Source organism: Stigmatopora nigra, chromosome 6 (assembly GCF_051989575.1).
Source record: "Stigmatopora nigra isolate UIUO_SnigA chromosome 6, RoL_Snig_1.1, whole genome shotgun sequence".
Taxonomy (NCBI): Eukaryota; Metazoa; Chordata; class Actinopteri; order Syngnathiformes; family Syngnathidae; genus Stigmatopora; species Stigmatopora nigra.
Window position 1 is genome coordinate 10,650,925 of NC_135513.1, and position 15,514 is coordinate 10,666,438.

General features: G+C 41.9%; 3 protein-coding genes and 1 long non-coding RNA gene across 4 annotated transcripts; 3 read left to right on the plus strand and 1 right to left on the minus strand.

Annotated features, from left to right (window-relative positions):
- The first annotated feature begins 805 nt into the window (after window positions 1–805).
- Window positions 806–4,349, plus strand: LOC144198327 (uncharacterized). The gene is made up of 9 exons (XM_077719272.1): window positions 806–943; window positions 1,062–1,179; window positions 1,479–1,575; window positions 2,099–2,174; window positions 2,404–2,528; window positions 2,639–2,834; window positions 2,955–3,048; window positions 3,125–3,215; window positions 3,312–4,349. Exons 1-9 carry the CDS (start codon window positions 859–861, stop codon window positions 3,984–3,986), a joined length of 1,557 nt encoding a protein of 518 aa, XP_077575398.1. The 5' UTR covers window positions 806–858; the 3' UTR covers window positions 3,987–4,349.
- Window positions 2,025–3,741, minus strand: LOC144198328 (uncharacterized). The gene is made up of 6 exons (XR_013326691.1): window positions 3,662–3,741; window positions 3,290–3,440; window positions 3,134–3,200; window positions 2,896–3,022; window positions 2,630–2,828; window positions 2,025–2,166 (listed from the first exon to the last, which is right to left on the minus strand). It is a non-coding gene; the product is annotated as an uncharacterized LOC144198328 (long non-coding RNA).
- Window positions 4,350–6,807: 2,458 nt separating the features above from the next.
- Window positions 6,808–8,151, plus strand: c1qtnf6b (C1q and TNF related 6b). The gene is made up of 2 exons (XM_077719254.1): window positions 6,808–7,020; window positions 7,351–8,151. Exons 1-2 carry the CDS (start codon window positions 6,828–6,830, stop codon window positions 7,896–7,898), a joined length of 741 nt encoding a protein of 246 aa, XP_077575380.1. The 5' UTR covers window positions 6,808–6,827; the 3' UTR covers window positions 7,899–8,151.
- Window positions 8,152–9,089: 938 nt separating this feature from the next.
- Window positions 9,090–15,466, plus strand: foxk1 (forkhead box K1). Its single transcript, XM_077718897.1, has 9 exons — window positions 9,090–9,557; window positions 10,498–10,713; window positions 12,075–12,282; window positions 12,349–12,495; window positions 12,596–12,789; window positions 13,129–13,301; window positions 13,395–13,622; window positions 13,860–14,030; window positions 14,453–15,466. Exons 1-9 carry the CDS (start codon window positions 9,109–9,111, stop codon window positions 14,656–14,658), a joined length of 1,992 nt encoding a protein of 663 aa, XP_077575023.1. The 5' UTR covers window positions 9,090–9,108; the 3' UTR covers window positions 14,659–15,466.
- Window positions 15,467–15,514: the final 48 nt, after the last annotated feature.

Genomic DNA, 15,514 nt, shown 5'->3' on the forward strand with positions numbered 1-15,514 from the left:
GATCATTAAAACTAATCATTCCCGATACGACTGGTATTTTTGGGTATGCATATTGACAATCTGCAAAGCTTTGACAATTTTGAGTAATCAATACCAATGGTTTTGCATGTACCATTTTCCATTTTGTATGCTCCACCACACAGAGCAGTGCGTGTTAACCTGAGTTCATTGAGTAAGGGGTTTGGCAACGATTAATAAAATGAATAAATCTAGACCAGCACAAGTGTGGGCCAGGACAAGTGGTATTTTTGACTAGTGTGTACCCAATCTGCAAGGAAATTAATGTGTCAATATTACTGCATACTTGTCTACTGAGGGTCGTACCTCACGTTCAGGTCATGTGAGCCACCCGTTTGAACACTTTAGATGACAAAATATAGATGCGCTCCACAAAAGATCCAAATATGGTTCAGATGCCTTTTTTTGCACAATGATTGACATATTAATCTTAAAACCACTGTCTTAGCATAAACATTTCTTTAAAAGGGTTAAACCACAGCGCTGGGTACACACCAGTATGACATAGAAACTGGCATAAAATACACAACCACAATAACCGACTTCCTGGGCCCCTTTTGGTGCTTACACGAAAGGTCCATATAGTGCAACTTATAGATTACATTATTTTAGGGCAATTAACTTAAATTTTTTGATGATAAAATTTCAAATTGACCTGTTCAAAAATGATTTGAAACACACGCGATAACACAATCTCAGCACCACACTATTATTTCTGTGCAAGTGGAAGTCAATCACAGAAACGATCACTTCATTTTTTTTCTTCTTCACCTGTGTTTTTTGCACAGAATCAGGAGGAGGAAATGACAAGTTCCACATCCTGCATCTGAAGCAAAGAGAATGCAGTCCACTACTGTTGTTTTTCTTTTGTCTCTTCAATTGTCCGTCATCTCAAATCTGCAGTGTCCCAAACACCAACACAGCAGTAAGTCCTATTCTATTATTTTAGATAATAAATGCTTGCTTTTACAATATTACAGCCATAAACATTACAATACCCCCATATTATACGATACGAACACTTTTATGCATGTGTGTGTTAGGTTTGATCTGCACCAACGACTACAATCGAATCATTACATGTTTCTGGAATTGCTCGGACGAATGCAACTGCGGCAGCCAATCAGCATGCAGTATAAAAGCGCATCGTATTAAAGCTAAGTAAGGCAGAACCCTCCAAAAAACGGGCATTTGTATTTTTGTCTTAATGGACGGGTTTGGAATTGAATGAATGGTTTGGGTTTAAAATTAGAGGTCGAAACAGGGTTAGGGTTTTAAACAGGTTTGGATCCAAGTTTAGGAGAGGATTTTCAGGCCTGAATTGGTGTTATAAACATGCAAGGACATTTTTCTAGTATTTCAAATAATGGTTTGGGTTTTTAAAATGAGGGTTGGGTTTTCAAACAGAAGACCTCCACTTTACTAAACCAAAATGGTGGTGTGGTGTGTTATCATTTCAGTCGTCCATACAAATCTACGTGTCTTCTCCAGCCAGTGGACGTGTCAGTACCTTCTGCAGGACAAGCCTGTTCACTCATCTTTGGCATGGATGGAATTGTGAGTGCTAATGACAAAATGCCATTATAAATATAAGGTGAAAAAGGACCCATTGGGTACTTAATTGTAGTGATTTTTTAAACAAACTTTGATTTAAAAACTATTACCACAAATTAGGCTATAATAAATTCTAGGAGTTTTTTTGTTAAAGTCATCAAGATATTGCTTTGCAATTTGGAGTTAAGGAACTATGTTGAAGACGGTTGAGCAGTTTCATTTCACTAAAAGTAGTGCTATAGTTAGCTATTTATTGTTGTAGTTAAAAATTGATAAATGGATAGTGGTTCGTTGTCATATTGTGGACTCTTGGTTCTAATTGAAACTAGGTTGAAGTGTAGAGTAGATTATTTTGTTAAGTATATTTGTTGTAACAGTATCTGCTATGTTTTCAAAACATAATGAGAAAAAAACAACCAAAAACAAAAGCCCCCCCCCCCCCCCCCCCAAAAGAGAAAATAAATCAAAACAATGTATATAATAATACCTTTACTTCGCTGTAATGTCATCCAAATTCTGTGCTCAGTTTTCATCATACCATGAGCTGAAGGTGCAGGTCAACTGCTCCAACCTGGAGATGTCCTACAGGCCATCCTGTCATGGTGAGTAAGGGCCAAAAATGGTAATGGTCTTATTTCTTCTGCAGTTCAACTAAGTCAAGCTCAAGTAATGATAAGTGAAAACAAGCCCTATTGTTTTACCATGTGACTGCATGCATGCTATCTTGGGTCTTTCCCTCTTTACTTTGTATGCAATTCTTTTCAAGATGTTTAACTTTTCTAACCAATCTCACTCCATTTCCGTTTTGTTTGCGCATCTCTACGCATGTAGTAAAACTACCTCCGCCAGGGAAACCGCAAATAAACTGGACCATCATTTCTTGGGAGGCCAAGCATGCATGGATGTCGCGGTTTGATTTTCAGCTGGAGTGGAAGCTTGCAGATGAGCCTTGGAATGTGTGTAGCCGTCAACAAACATAAAATATATCTAATGTGCTTATTTTCCACCATTTTTTTGTGGATAAAATAACATTTGTACTGTATACAAAAACATTTACCTCCATCAGGGAGCCTCAGTCCACAGAGAGCTCAAATCCCACAATCAGTCCCAGCTGAGCCTGGACCAATTGATACGAGGCGCAAAGTACGAGGCTCGCGTTCGAGTCAAGAGTACGGAACCGGAGTTGAAATGCCTGTGGAGCGACTGGAGCACCCCCGCACGCTGGACGTCTGATGTTGGAGTTGCCACACAGCTGCCTGCAAGTAAGTTTCACTTCAAACTCATGTTTTGCCAGTTTTTTGAATCCAGATTAAAAAGCCTTACCTCAGATCCAGATTAATTCCGTCCAGATCTAGATAGCAAGTTTCTCTTGTCTTTATCAGACCCCCTATGGCTGGTTATGGGGGTGACCATCTCAGGAATAGCCTTTACAGTTTTTCTCGCTATTCTTCTATTCAAGACAGACAAGACCACCTGGTAAGCAAACACTGGAGAAAATACTAGTACCTCTAAACATTTATGGTACGCTATATTTTTTTGCTTTTACTTGAAGGTTATACACCTTCAGGAAGATTCGAGGTCCACCACTTCCAGATCCTGGAAAATCCTTCCTGCAGAATGTTGGTTTACTACAGCAAGAAAAAGTAGTTAAAACTACAAATTGTTACTTTCTACCATTGTTTTTATCCATAAATATATGTGTCAATAGTCTACTCACCTTGAAATTTTTTCTCAACCAGAAATGGGCGAGTCCCCCTTTCAGTACCGAGTCTTTAAAGTCCTTCATGGGGCCGGTGGACATCCTCCTGGTGAAATCTGTTGATTGTGTTGAAGATGGATGTCCTGGAAGCCCTTTGGACTGTGAAGGTCTACAAGAGAAGATAGAGACAAAGACCAGCAAAGTCAACTCCCAGCAGTGGCTACCTCCTCCACCTCTGGCTTCTCTCACTTCAAGGAACTTGAAGCAATGCGCCCCCAATTCACCCTACGCTCCCATTAGGGTTCTCATGGATCAAGTTGGTGAGACAAATGACATTCGGAAACTCTTGGACGTGCTAGATTCCTTCACCAAAGAAAACGACAAAGCTACCTTAGTTATTTCAGACTACGAGGAGATCGAAAAACATCAGAGTCAGCCTTTGGGAGAAGATGAAGAGTCAGGAAATCAACCTGGAGATGAAAATAGATCTCTGTTTGGACAATTTTTGACCGAAGGCTCCATTGAGCTGAGTTTGGACTATGAATGTATACATACGGCTATATTCTGCGCCGACGGGTCCGAACTCCTCAGTGCTGATTCCAGTAGGAAGAAGGAGACTGAAGGCCTGGAGGAGAGCTTGGAGGAAGGAGAAATTGAAGCCCCCATCCTTCTGGTAAAGGTGCCACAGTGTGTTGAGGTTCCTGTATTATTTTGAATTTATTAAACTCATTGATTGCTTTTTTCCAAATAATCAAACCATGTAAATATCTTAGGTTACTTACTAAACCAAATCCATAAATCTAAATGGATAGACTTTTATTGAATCTAGAAGATGTAGAAATTGAATATGATTGAGGGGAATTGATGTAAAAGCATTAATGGGATGAGTGATGGAGTGCAATTTTTGATTTTTTTCCAATGACATTCCGCATTGTACTGTTTTGTCTTCATCGGATTTTAGCCTGCAGATGGTTTCAATTAAAAGGCTTTGACATGAACAAAATGGGCCAAGAAAAGACAGTACTTTGCTTAAGTAATGTTTTATTTTGGCCCATGGAAAAGCTTACTGTTATGCAACGTTCACATCCACTTTTATGAAAGCTCCAGATTACTCACCAATTAGCTAAAAACTATTTGCCATACGTATTACATTTATTTTCCAATAAAAAAAAAATCTCTCTAAAATCCAACTTTTCTTTGTTTAGGAAAGATATTCCTTTTAAAATCTAACATTTAAGTTTGAATAGAATCTGTACAAATTAACTTACTGTCAAGAGACTATTATGTTAATTAGTATTATTATTGAAAATTCAATTTCATAACTCCCAGGAACATTCCCTCCGTCGTACCCTTGGGTTCCCGCGCTGTCCTTGAGCCTCATCTGCGTTTGTGGTTAGTCTGCCTGGGAGGAGGCTTTTCAGCGGGTGCAGACCAGCTATGGCAGGAAGTGGACAGAACGCAAACCACTAGAAGAAGAAGAAAAAAAACTTGCTTGGTTTTTTTGTAAACATTGTGAGGATAAAAAGTCACGCAGTGCAAGCACAAAACCAACAACTGAGAGATAAAATGCACAAGACAAAATGGGCTAACTCCATTTTTCTCACTTTTGTTTTAACTAAGTGAACTAAATGAACATACTATACATGTAAATATGTAAGATTAAATCCAAAAGCTCATTTCTATCTTCAGTCCCTTGGGCAGGTTGATGTTAAAAACACAAGATATAATCAATAATAAAAAAAATTAAATGAAAAAAAGGTCAGAAATTAATTATAAAAGTCCATCTAGATGATTACCAGTCAAATAATGTTTGTTTCATTTTCATTTTGTTCATCAATTTTCCTGACATTTTAAAGCAAGCAAGAAAATCCCTGAAAAGTGTGTTATCTTGATCCTTTTCCTACCTTTCTTCTTAAGTCCAGGATGTTTTATATATAATTTTGATTTATAGTCTTAGACCACCCTTCCAAAAAGTTTTCAGGAGTGAAAATGACAGATGGAGGGAGGGAGGGAAGGAAGGGAGTGTGGGAGAGACTCTGTAATGGATGTGTATGTGTGTGTTAGTGTGTGTTAGTGTGCGTTAGTGTGTGGTGCGTGCGCAGAAGGACAAAGAGAGAAGTTGCAACTTTCTCAACAGTAGTCCTACCTCGTAGTGGAGAACCGGAACCCCCCTTTTTTTCTCCTCTTTCTTCTTGTGGCGTGAGGTAAGACCCCCTCATAAGTTATTTTGTGCATTTGCCTGCATTTCATCATTGCAAATTATTTAGAGCATGAGACCGCTGATGCTAAGGTGGGGGGCCGGGGCAGCTTTGAGCGTGCATACGTGGCCAAAGTGATGGTAGGTGATGTTAGTATCTTGAAATGGGGGGGCACGTGCATGGGATTGTTGTCAAACTTAAGAGTGACGTCATATGTCGTATGCACGTGATGACTTGTTAAAACTTAATGCTTGATTTTTAAATGGAACATCTTGTACTTACACATAATCCCAAAACATTTGATTATTTACCATAAAATAAAATACAATGTATCTGTGGCATCCTAAATGACATTTGATATTTTTATGGTAAGTGTAATAGGCATATAAACAGTTAAAATAAATAATTCAATAAATAGATGGTGTTTTAAGAACACACAAATATACGTAAATCTAATATTTTGCGTGGGTGTGTATAAAAAAAATTCAAGGGACCTAATTAATTGCAGTGCTCAACGGGCTGGATTGGATTTTTTTATATACTAGTACTTAAAGTAGAAGTAAAGCAAACATTAAAAAAAAACATTTTTGTACTGCATGTATAGCCTGTTGCATTGACAATCTTACACAAAGTTGGCTTTTAGCTGCATTTAACTACAGTGCAGAATGATAAAAATCTGTTTATTTACACATAGCAGCACAATCAGGTCTATTTTTGACTCACATCCTAATTGGAACTGGATAGTTTGGATATCATCAGTGACTATATACATACGTTTGTTTGTTGTCTTGGTTTATTTAAAACAAGTTTTGTTGGATTGGTGACTGAATTGGCTTTAATGTTTATAAAACTTGCAACAGATGTTGCACTAGGAGGACCAATGTCCAAACGACACAACTTTGAGTACATTCAATTCCTGGTGGTGTCAATTTTTTTTTGGAAAACATGTGCATTTACTTCAAACGCAGCCCAGAGCCGAGTTTAACAGATGGTTTGCGTTATATAATCCCATAGGAGTGGACTGTAGTACGATAACGTTGACCCATTTTATGCGCAGATTGACTGCATATTGTTAAAAATGAAGAATGTTTTCGGAGAAGTTTTTTTCTAATATTATATTAGATTTTTGTACTTAGGTGTGTATTGTGTAGTCATAACTTATATAATTTTTGTGTTAGGTACCATGAGCAGGGGAGAAAAAAAGTTACAATAAACCTTTTTCTTTTGGGATACAATACTAGCATGTTCTACTAATACTTGTTGACTTTGAAATATTAAACATGACTCAATGTGACAAAATCTGACTGTAATCTGATCATCTGCCTGTGTTTTGCTCTTCACCCCAGACGTTGTCTTCCATGATGTTGTTATGTTTCCGGTTCCTCCTCATGTTCCTGCTGCCTTTGGCATACTGCCTTCCGTCGCCATCGCGACCCGCATCACGCTACTGCCGCCGATGCTGCGACCCCCTTGATCCATATCCCTCGGGCTCTGCTCCCTACTACCGCCAGCCAGAAGTTCGCACTGTGGTCAACATGACCATCCTCAAAGGTAAGAGACTAATCTAATTCAGTGACTGAGACTTTTGAACAACCATTCAAACTCACACTCATACTTAGGTTCTGACCTTCCTGTGTGTGTGGGGGGGTTTTCTCCGGGTACTCCGGTTTCCTCCCCCATCCCAAAAACATGAACGGGTGGTGGAAGACTCTAAATTGCCCTTAGCTATGAGTGTGAGCATGTATGGTTCTCCATTGTCAGGCCACGAATCAAGGGTGGTCCCCGACTGCTGTCCATAGTTGTCTGGGATAGGCTCCAGCACCCCCATGTGAGGATAAATACAATGATATTGGCTGTGCCAACGAAAACTTTGCCTTGCAGGTGACAAAGGCGATCGGGGGGACAAAGGCACCCCGGGTAAACCCGGGCTGGAAGGCCTCCTCGGCCCAGCTGGACCGGCAGGCCCTGAGGGCCCCAAGGGCCAAGCAGGCTCCCCAGGGGACCCCTGCAAGAACCCACGTGCCGCTTTCTCGGTGGGGCGTCGCAAGTCCCTTCACAGCGTGGACTACTACCAGCCACTGGTCTTCGACACGGTCTTTGTCAACCTGCACGAGAACTTCAACATGTTCAAGGGGAAGTTCTACTGCTACGTGCCCGGTGTCTACTTTGTCAACCTCAATGTCCATACGTGGAACTTCAAGGAGACCTACATGCACCTCATGCACAACCAGGAGGAGCAAGTCATCCTCTACGCACAACCCAGCGAGCGCTCCATCATGCAGAGCCAGAGCGTCATGATGGACCTTCGGCTTGGAGACGAGGTCTGGATACGCCTCTACAAGCGTGAGCGCGACAACGCCGTGTATGGAGATGATGTGGATGTTTACATTACTTTCAATGGCTACCTCGTGTCGCCCGCCGTGCAGTGACCCGTTCATCCCTGCAGGAGCAGATTGCAAACCACTTTCTTAAAAAATAAATAAATAAATATTTGCTGAAATAGCTTTTATGTCTCGGAAAATGTGACCGATTTGTTTTTTTCTTTTTTTGCATATTACTGAAGTCCACACACTCCTTTTCTGTACTGCTTTTCGCCCACAACAGTCGTTAATACTGTTTATTCTTAGAATTGTACTTAATGAATATTACAGTAAGAATAAAGTCTCTCGAAAAATCCACAACTTAATCCAATAAAATAACTATGCTGTAAATTTACTCTAATTGTTAACAATACTCTTCTATGATCAGGGAGGTAGGTGGTCAATGCTCAACCTTCACTGGACCTCACACGACAATTGTCTGGGTCACAGGGGTCACATTAGTGTGCAGGCATACCAGATGAAATGTTCATTTCAATAGCCCCCTCGTGTGGCTGTCTCAAGTCATCACACCAAATCCTGTCATCTGTTGTAGTGATCCGTTTCTCCACGTTTTGTAGCCATCTTGTTCTTTCCATGTTTATAAACAGAAGAGAGATAACAAAAAGAGGAGCAAAAAGTGAAGCGGGGCGGGGCCAACTTCATTTGTACACGCCACATGTTATGAGGGCTGTGATTGGATGGAGGCCAACGTGTACACTTTCTCTTCTGTTATAAATTTGTTCTGTTGTTCAATACATGAGGCCACAATGGTGACTACACTACTACTACTATTACAACAACAACTACTACTACTACCGCTATTACCACTACTACTACCACTATTACTACTATTACTACTACCACCACTACCACTACTACCACTATTACTACTATTACTACTACCACTACTACAACCACTACCACTGCCACCTACCTTCCCTATCTATGCATGCATCAGCTAATACAAAATAACACGTCCTTGAATCTTGATAATATTACCGACATGCAATTTTGCTCAAAGCCTTGAGCAGGAAAATGAGATTAAAACAATGCACGAGTGAATACAACAGGCAAAAGTACTTACTCTTTTTTTTCGACGAGCACTTACTTGAATGCAGCACGACTCCAGTTCCTCCCATGAATCCGCCCCACTTCTTAGGCGATGCCCGGCCTCCATGTTGTTCCGTCAGCCCGAGCGAACAAGTGTTCGGGCCCCCAAACTCTTACGTTGCAACTCCCAAGTTTTCGTTGAAGTGAGTTTGACCCCCTGCGAATCAACATGGCAGACTACCGGGACGACACCGGAGCTCGGGCCCTGCTTGCCTTGCAGTCGGCGCCTTGCAGCCCCGTGCGAGTGGCCGTCACCACGCACGCCTTCCACCACCAGCCGCCGATCGCCTTCCCGGGTGCGCCGCTGACGGGCTCCGTCGGCGGCGGTGGGATGCTCCCCGCTCGCCTGGCGTCTCCTCTCCCCCAGGCCCTGGCCCGACTCGAGGGCCGGGACTTTGAGTTTGTCGTGCGCCAGAGGACCGTCACCATCGGCCGGAACTCTTCGCACGGCTCCGTGGACATCAACATGGGTCACTCGAGCTTTATCTCGCGGAGGCACCTGCAACTTTGCTACGACGAAACGAGCGGCTTCTCGCTGCGGTGCCTGGGCAAGAACGGCGTGTTCGTGGACGGCGTGTTCCAGCGGAGAGGGGCGCCGCCGCTACTGCTTCCCCGAGAGTGAGCTCCGCCTGTAGCGTGTTAGCTTAGCATTAGGAAGAAGTTATGTTTAGCCTTCTCCGGAATATATACTTTTGGCGTTAGTATGTTGTCGACTTGACGTGATAAGGGGTTTCTTTAGCACATTATTCAGATTTAAATAAAAAACGATCTGTTCCAAATTTCCTCTACTAGTTGATTTGGAATTGTATTACCCTTTCTCCTTGGATTTAAAACAGTACACAGTTTCTCAGATTAATGTAGTTCTTATTATTTCCACATATATGTGGACTGTTTCTTCACTTTCCATTGAATGAACTGTAATCACCCCATTGTAATTTAGCCGTTTAGTTTTAAGTCCAAATTAATTATTAACTTACTCATCTCTATTTACTTATTTCACTTATTTTTTTACGATTGGGAGTGTAATATGAAGTAAACAGCTAACATTTTACAGCGTTCGCAGGCGTGTTGATGTCAATGTAAACATACGCACCCCTATGTAGTTCACACGGGCAATCTCGTGCGGGAAAAACATTTGGTTTTTCATGAAAAAGAGGCTTGTTTGAAGCCAAAATTTGTCTCGATGTTGCGTTTTTGTTTACTATTTTACCCAAACTAATGGTGGGTAGTTTTTTTTTCAACATTGTAGCGACTACAAACACGTTGAGTCCATCGGCTGTGTTGTGACTGTCAATCAACAAAGGGGGCGGGTACAAGATTGAGACGTTAACGAAGTAGGCGGGGCAGGGCGCTCAACACTCTGATTGGCTACTTGCTGGGGATCCAAACCCGGAAGAAAATGAATGACAAAAAGCCTAATGAATAAACACAAGAGCAGTATGCTTGATAATATAATTCACATTCATAAATGAAATTAAAATTAATGCCAAAAAAACTTTATGTAATGATATGAATTATGGCTGTACACATTTTAATTAATGCACCTCTATTCCAACAGGTGTATTTTCCGCTTTCCCAGCACGGTCATCAAGATCCAGTTCATGTCGCTGATCCCCCCCGAAGAGCTGCGGGAAAAGGAAGCGCCCTCGCCGCCGATGCGCCCACTTTTGCCTCACATATCTCCGCTTAAGATCAGCATCCCCACGGCTCAGCAGCACGAAGAGCACATCAGGGCCTTCGGCTCGCCGCTTCCATCCCCCACGGGCACCATCAGGTACGCGTAGTAGACACATGTAAGATAAGTAAAAATAAACAACGTGGCGTATTTGAGTATTTACATTTGCCTGTTCATGATAATTCATGAGATTTAAAGCTTCAGCACAAAGTGCACAAATAACAACAACAAACTCAAACAAATAAGGAATAAATAATAACAATAAATAATAGATAATCAATGAATACGTTTTAAGTAAATAAGTAGTCATAACAATCAGTTTACAACATAAGTAGAGAAGTGCACATATAGCAAATAAGTATTAAATATAAATACGTAGTTGTCAACATAGATAAGTAGTTTAGTAGGAAAAAAGCAAATTGATATTAATTTGACACAAATAATTGTTTGAACATGGCAATTGTTTAAACTGCACACGAGCATGTGAGAGATGGTATTTGTTATATATTGTTTGTCCATAGATCTACGTCTTCATACACTTTGGATACTGTATACATGAAGGTTATACAAAGTGCAACATGACATGTGACTGGGCGGAGGACTTTGCGGTGTGTGTGTGTGTGTGTGCGTTAGAGTTATGTTGACATGAGCTCATTCATATCTCAACACATAGTTTTCCCTTCTTGGTGGAACATTAACTCTTGACAGTTCATGTCACGAGTGTTGGAAAGATCCCCTCCTTAAGGCACTTCCTTGTCACTGCAGCGCTTTGCCGTGGAGGCGCAGGCCTTTTATGGCAGGGCTGCAGCCTGACTTGGTCTGATTGGTGGAGGAGAAGAGGGTTTTGCTGTGGAGGCCATTTTTTTAAATGACGTTCGCTATTGGTTTCCTTTGCGAGTCGACGCACATGCACCCTCACAGACACACACACACAACGTGGGTCATCATGCAATTAGGCTTTTAAGGGGTGCTGACCCCCCAATTACACTTTTATCTTGAAAAAAAGAATGTCATTACTCCTGTATATAATCCTTATCAGTGAAAAATCTGATGTCATCTTCTAAAATGACCTTTCATTGTTTAAAGAGTGACATTATTCACTTGTAACATGATTTTGTTTAAATGCGTGTAGTGTGTGTGTGTGTGTGTGTGTGTGTGTTGTTAATGCTAAATCAGAGACCGGTTATTGACTTTGCAAACACCAGCAGCTGTTGTTGGTTGTTTAACATGGACATTGGCCCATAATTAGCATGCTCCACTGATTATTACTGTGTGTGTGTGTGCGCTTTTATACCTTATGTGGGGTCTTGCTGTTGGCTGATCACCACCACCCTGAAAATGACAGTTCTATTAGTTGGATACAAACTTTTATCCTCATGACAATTTCCTTTAGTAATGGAACTCACATTTTGCTAAAATAGAAAAATGATGGGCCTGATTGTCTTTTTTTTCCTTTTCAGCGTTCCCAACTCATGCCCAGCGAGCCCTCGCGGCGCCGGGTCATCGGGATACCGCTACGGCCGTAATGTGACGAACGACCTGCAGCTTGCAGCCGAGTACGCGGCCAAAGCCGTTTCGGAGCAGAGACGGAACGTCATCGAGCCGCGGGGTCCGGCCGGGGAGGCCCGGGGGGAGTCGGCCGGCGGCGGTGGTGGCGACAGTCCCAAGGTGATGAAACTCTTTGAGGTTGGGGTTTGCTTCATCTACTGACTTTCTGACTTCTTTTGTTTCCAGGATGAGTCAAAACCACCGTATTCCTACGCTCAGCTCATTGTCCAGGCCATCTCCTCAGCGCCAGACAAACAGCTGACGCTCAGTGGCATCTACGCTCACATCACCAAACACTACCCCTACTACCGCACTGCAGATAAGGGCTGGCAGGTGGGTGCTCCAATCCACACATCTGAACAGATTGTCACATTTTTTTAAATTGAGCTGGATTTGTTCAAGTGCAAATTTTGGTGGCTTTTGTTGTCCTCAGAACTCCATCCGACACAATCTGTCGCTGAACCGCTACTTTCTGAAAGTGGCACGCTCGCAGGACGAACCGGGCAAGGGCAGCTTCTGGCGCGTAGACTCGGCTTCCGAGAGCAAGCTTGTGGAGCAGTCCTTCCGAAAGCGAAGGCAGAGGGGCGTGGCCTGCTTCCGGACCCCTTTTGGACCACTGTCGTCCAGGTAAGCGCCTCCAAATTGGCCTGAGCCGAAATGTAGAAGTGTAGTTGTCCTGTTCCCATCGCGTGTTAGGAAATCGGGCTTGAACCAATGAACCAAAATATCTTCATTTGTTTTATAAATTGTCTTTTAGGTTACTCTCACTTTGATCTGTCTTATTCCTGAAAGTGCTTTAAAAAAATTTGAGGGAAAATAGGGTGAAAAATGGTAGTCTTAGGTAATCATTTTGTTTGTCCTTCTTGCTTCTCCTCGTCACTTGATTGGACAGGACAAAGTAAGTGGTGCTTCTTTTTCCTCTTTTCAATGATACTGTTGTCTCAGATGTTGTTTTCTTTCTTCTAGGAGTGCCCCCGCGTCACCCACCCACCAGGGACTTCTTTCTCCACCGTCCAGTGGGCTACAGACCCCCGAATGTCTGAGTAGGGAAGGTTCCCCCATCCCCCATGACCACCATGAGCAACTTGCACATAAACTGGCCTCTGTTCCGGAATATCGTTACACGCAAAGTGCGCCAGGTGAGCTGCAATCAATTCAGGCTTTTTGTTCTTGAAGGATTTTGATTTTGGGGCAGTTGCACTTCATTTGGGTTTTTCCACATGTCCTTGTAGGGTCTCCAGTCAGTGCTCAGCCTGTCATCATGGCGGCGCCCCCACACCCGAGTGCCCCACTGGGCAAAGCCATGGCTCTCATCCCGGGGGGCGGTGGCCAGGTTCATCTTCTCCAGAACCCCCCGCCGTCCTCCGTCACCATGCTGCGCGTGGTCGCCGGACCGACCCCCAACGGTTACTGCGCTCCGGCGTTGGTCACTGCCGCGTCGTGCGGCGTTGAGCTCAGAGGTTGGTCTCAAAATGGTGATTGACCATTCAATTTTCTTATTTCTGCAAAAATATGACACAATACTATTTTAGATGCTCACAAAAGAGAAAATATAAAATAATGAAGTCTTACTTAAAAATAAACATGAACATTTTAGTAAACGACCCTTAATCGGAAAAATGAAAAATAATTTCATACCTTATCCCTATTATTCAGACTAAGTAAATTAACACAAATTTCCCTTTTTTTCCATTCAGAAGCGCAGCTGAAGCGGGAGCTCGTCATCCAGTCGGCCGACGGCACGCCGGCACTGGCCGACGGCCGCAACGCGACACTGGGACTGCATCAACTTTCCATGCACCCCGTCACGCACAACGGGAAGCTTGCTGCCGTCTCTACGGCTGCTGGCCTTGCCACTTTCACTTCAGGTATGTGTCTCATTAACTGGATTTTTGTTTGACTTTTATCTGAGAAAATGCAACTTTTCTCTAAATTACAATTTTATATATAAAAGTCTATAGTCAATCACTTACCTGGAAAATTGAATCACATTCCAGCATTTCATTTTTTAATCTTGAGATGGAAAGGAAATTATTTGTAAATTCCTCAATCTCAGTATAGGGTGAGATCTGGATTCAAATCCAGATTGGTCCACCTGTGTAGAGTTTGCATGTTCTCCCCGGGCCTGTGTGGGTTTTCTTTGGGTACTCCGCTTTCCTTCCATATTCCAAACAATATGCATGATAGGCTGATTGGAGGAGAAATACTATTCATTAGCAATAGCATTATTATTATTTTTAACCAAAGTGGATACATCTTGGTGAGACTCATTTGTTCATGTGTCCTTCAGGTCTAAGCAGTCCTCTCCAGATCCTGGCCACTCAGGCCTCCAGCTCTCCTCCGGTTGTGGTGAGTCATCCACTTTCCGCCATGCAACTTGGCGCCGGCGGCGAACCTCAACCCAAGCGGACTAAGATGGATGACGGCGAAGCCACCGCCACCCAGCAGCCAGTCATCGTCGCCATGACGTCGCAAAACTATGTGTCCAGGAAGTGAAAACACTCATACACCTCACCCTAAAAACATATATGCCCGTAAAAAAAACAATTTTATCGGAAGATCAGACTTAAAAAAAAAATGATGTAAACACTACTTGTGAATGTTTTTCTCGGGCAAAGAAATGAAATGTATGAGTCGTCAAAGAGACTTAGATGCTGTTGTAACTTACGTTCACTGTTGAAAATCCTAAAGCAGGGGTGTCCAAACTTTTTCTTCCCTGGGCTGTTTTGAGAAAAATCAAGGCATGCAAGGGTCAACTTAAAATTCTTCAACTTTCATTTGTTATGTGTATTTCTGTGTGTATTTATCTATGTATATTAAAAAAAGAAAAAGTCCAATATGAAATGGTCAACTTAATGCCAAAACCAAACAAAAAAAAAAATGAGGCCGCATGCCGTAGTTTGGACACCCCTGCCCTATGCAATAACATTTTTTAGAATGATTTGGAAACATGAAAAAATGTATCTATTACTTACCCTTTAAAAACTATAGAAAAAGAACGCTTTAATGTTGTTGTTTTTTAAACATTTTTTTTCTTCCAATTTTTTTTAAAACATTTTTTTCTTCTATTTTTTTAGCTTTATAGAATGCTAATGTGACATTAGTCACGTTAGCCAGGGCACATACTAACATTGCTACTAGAAGCTATTTTCTTCTTAAAATGTAATTTTGTGTTAAAGAAAAACTAACAAAAAACATCATTAATACATTCAAGAGAGATTATGTATTTTTTGTAAACACCCCACAGCTGTTGTGATTAAAATGAATGTAGCACAAAATGAAAGTCATACTGATTAAATATGTTTAAATATAAAATAAGATTTTAGGGTTTTTTTGCTTGACTTTTAATCTC

Coding starts and splice junctions, on each gene's coding strand:
- LOC144198327 (XM_077719272.1), top strand. CDS start 859: ATGCAGTCCACTACTGTTGTTTTTCTTTTGTCTCTTCAATTGTCCGTC. Junction 3,049..3,124: donor AAGACAGACAAGACCACCTG/GTAAGCAAACAC, acceptor TTTTACTTGAAG/GTTATACACCTTCAGGAAGA. Junction 3,216..3,311: donor GTTTACTACAGCAAGAAAAA/GTAGTTAAAACT, acceptor TTTCTCAACCAG/AAATGGGCGAGTCCCCCTTT.
- c1qtnf6b (XM_077719254.1), top strand. CDS start 6,828: ATGATGTTGTTATGTTTCCGGTTCCTCCTCATGTTCCTGCTGCCTTTG. Junction 7,021..7,350: donor CAACATGACCATCCTCAAAG/GTAAGAGACTAA, acceptor TTTGCCTTGCAG/GTGACAAAGGCGATCGGGGG.
- foxk1 (XM_077718897.1), top strand. CDS start 9,109: ATGGCAGACTACCGGGACGACACCGGAGCTCGGGCCCTGCTTGCCTTG. Junction 10,714..12,074: donor TCCCCCACGGGCACCATCAG/GTACGCGTAGTA, acceptor TTTCCTTTTCAG/CGTTCCCAACTCATGCCCAG. Junction 12,496..12,595: donor CTGCAGATAAGGGCTGGCAG/GTGGGTGCTCCA, acceptor TGTTGTCCTCAG/AACTCCATCCGACACAATCT.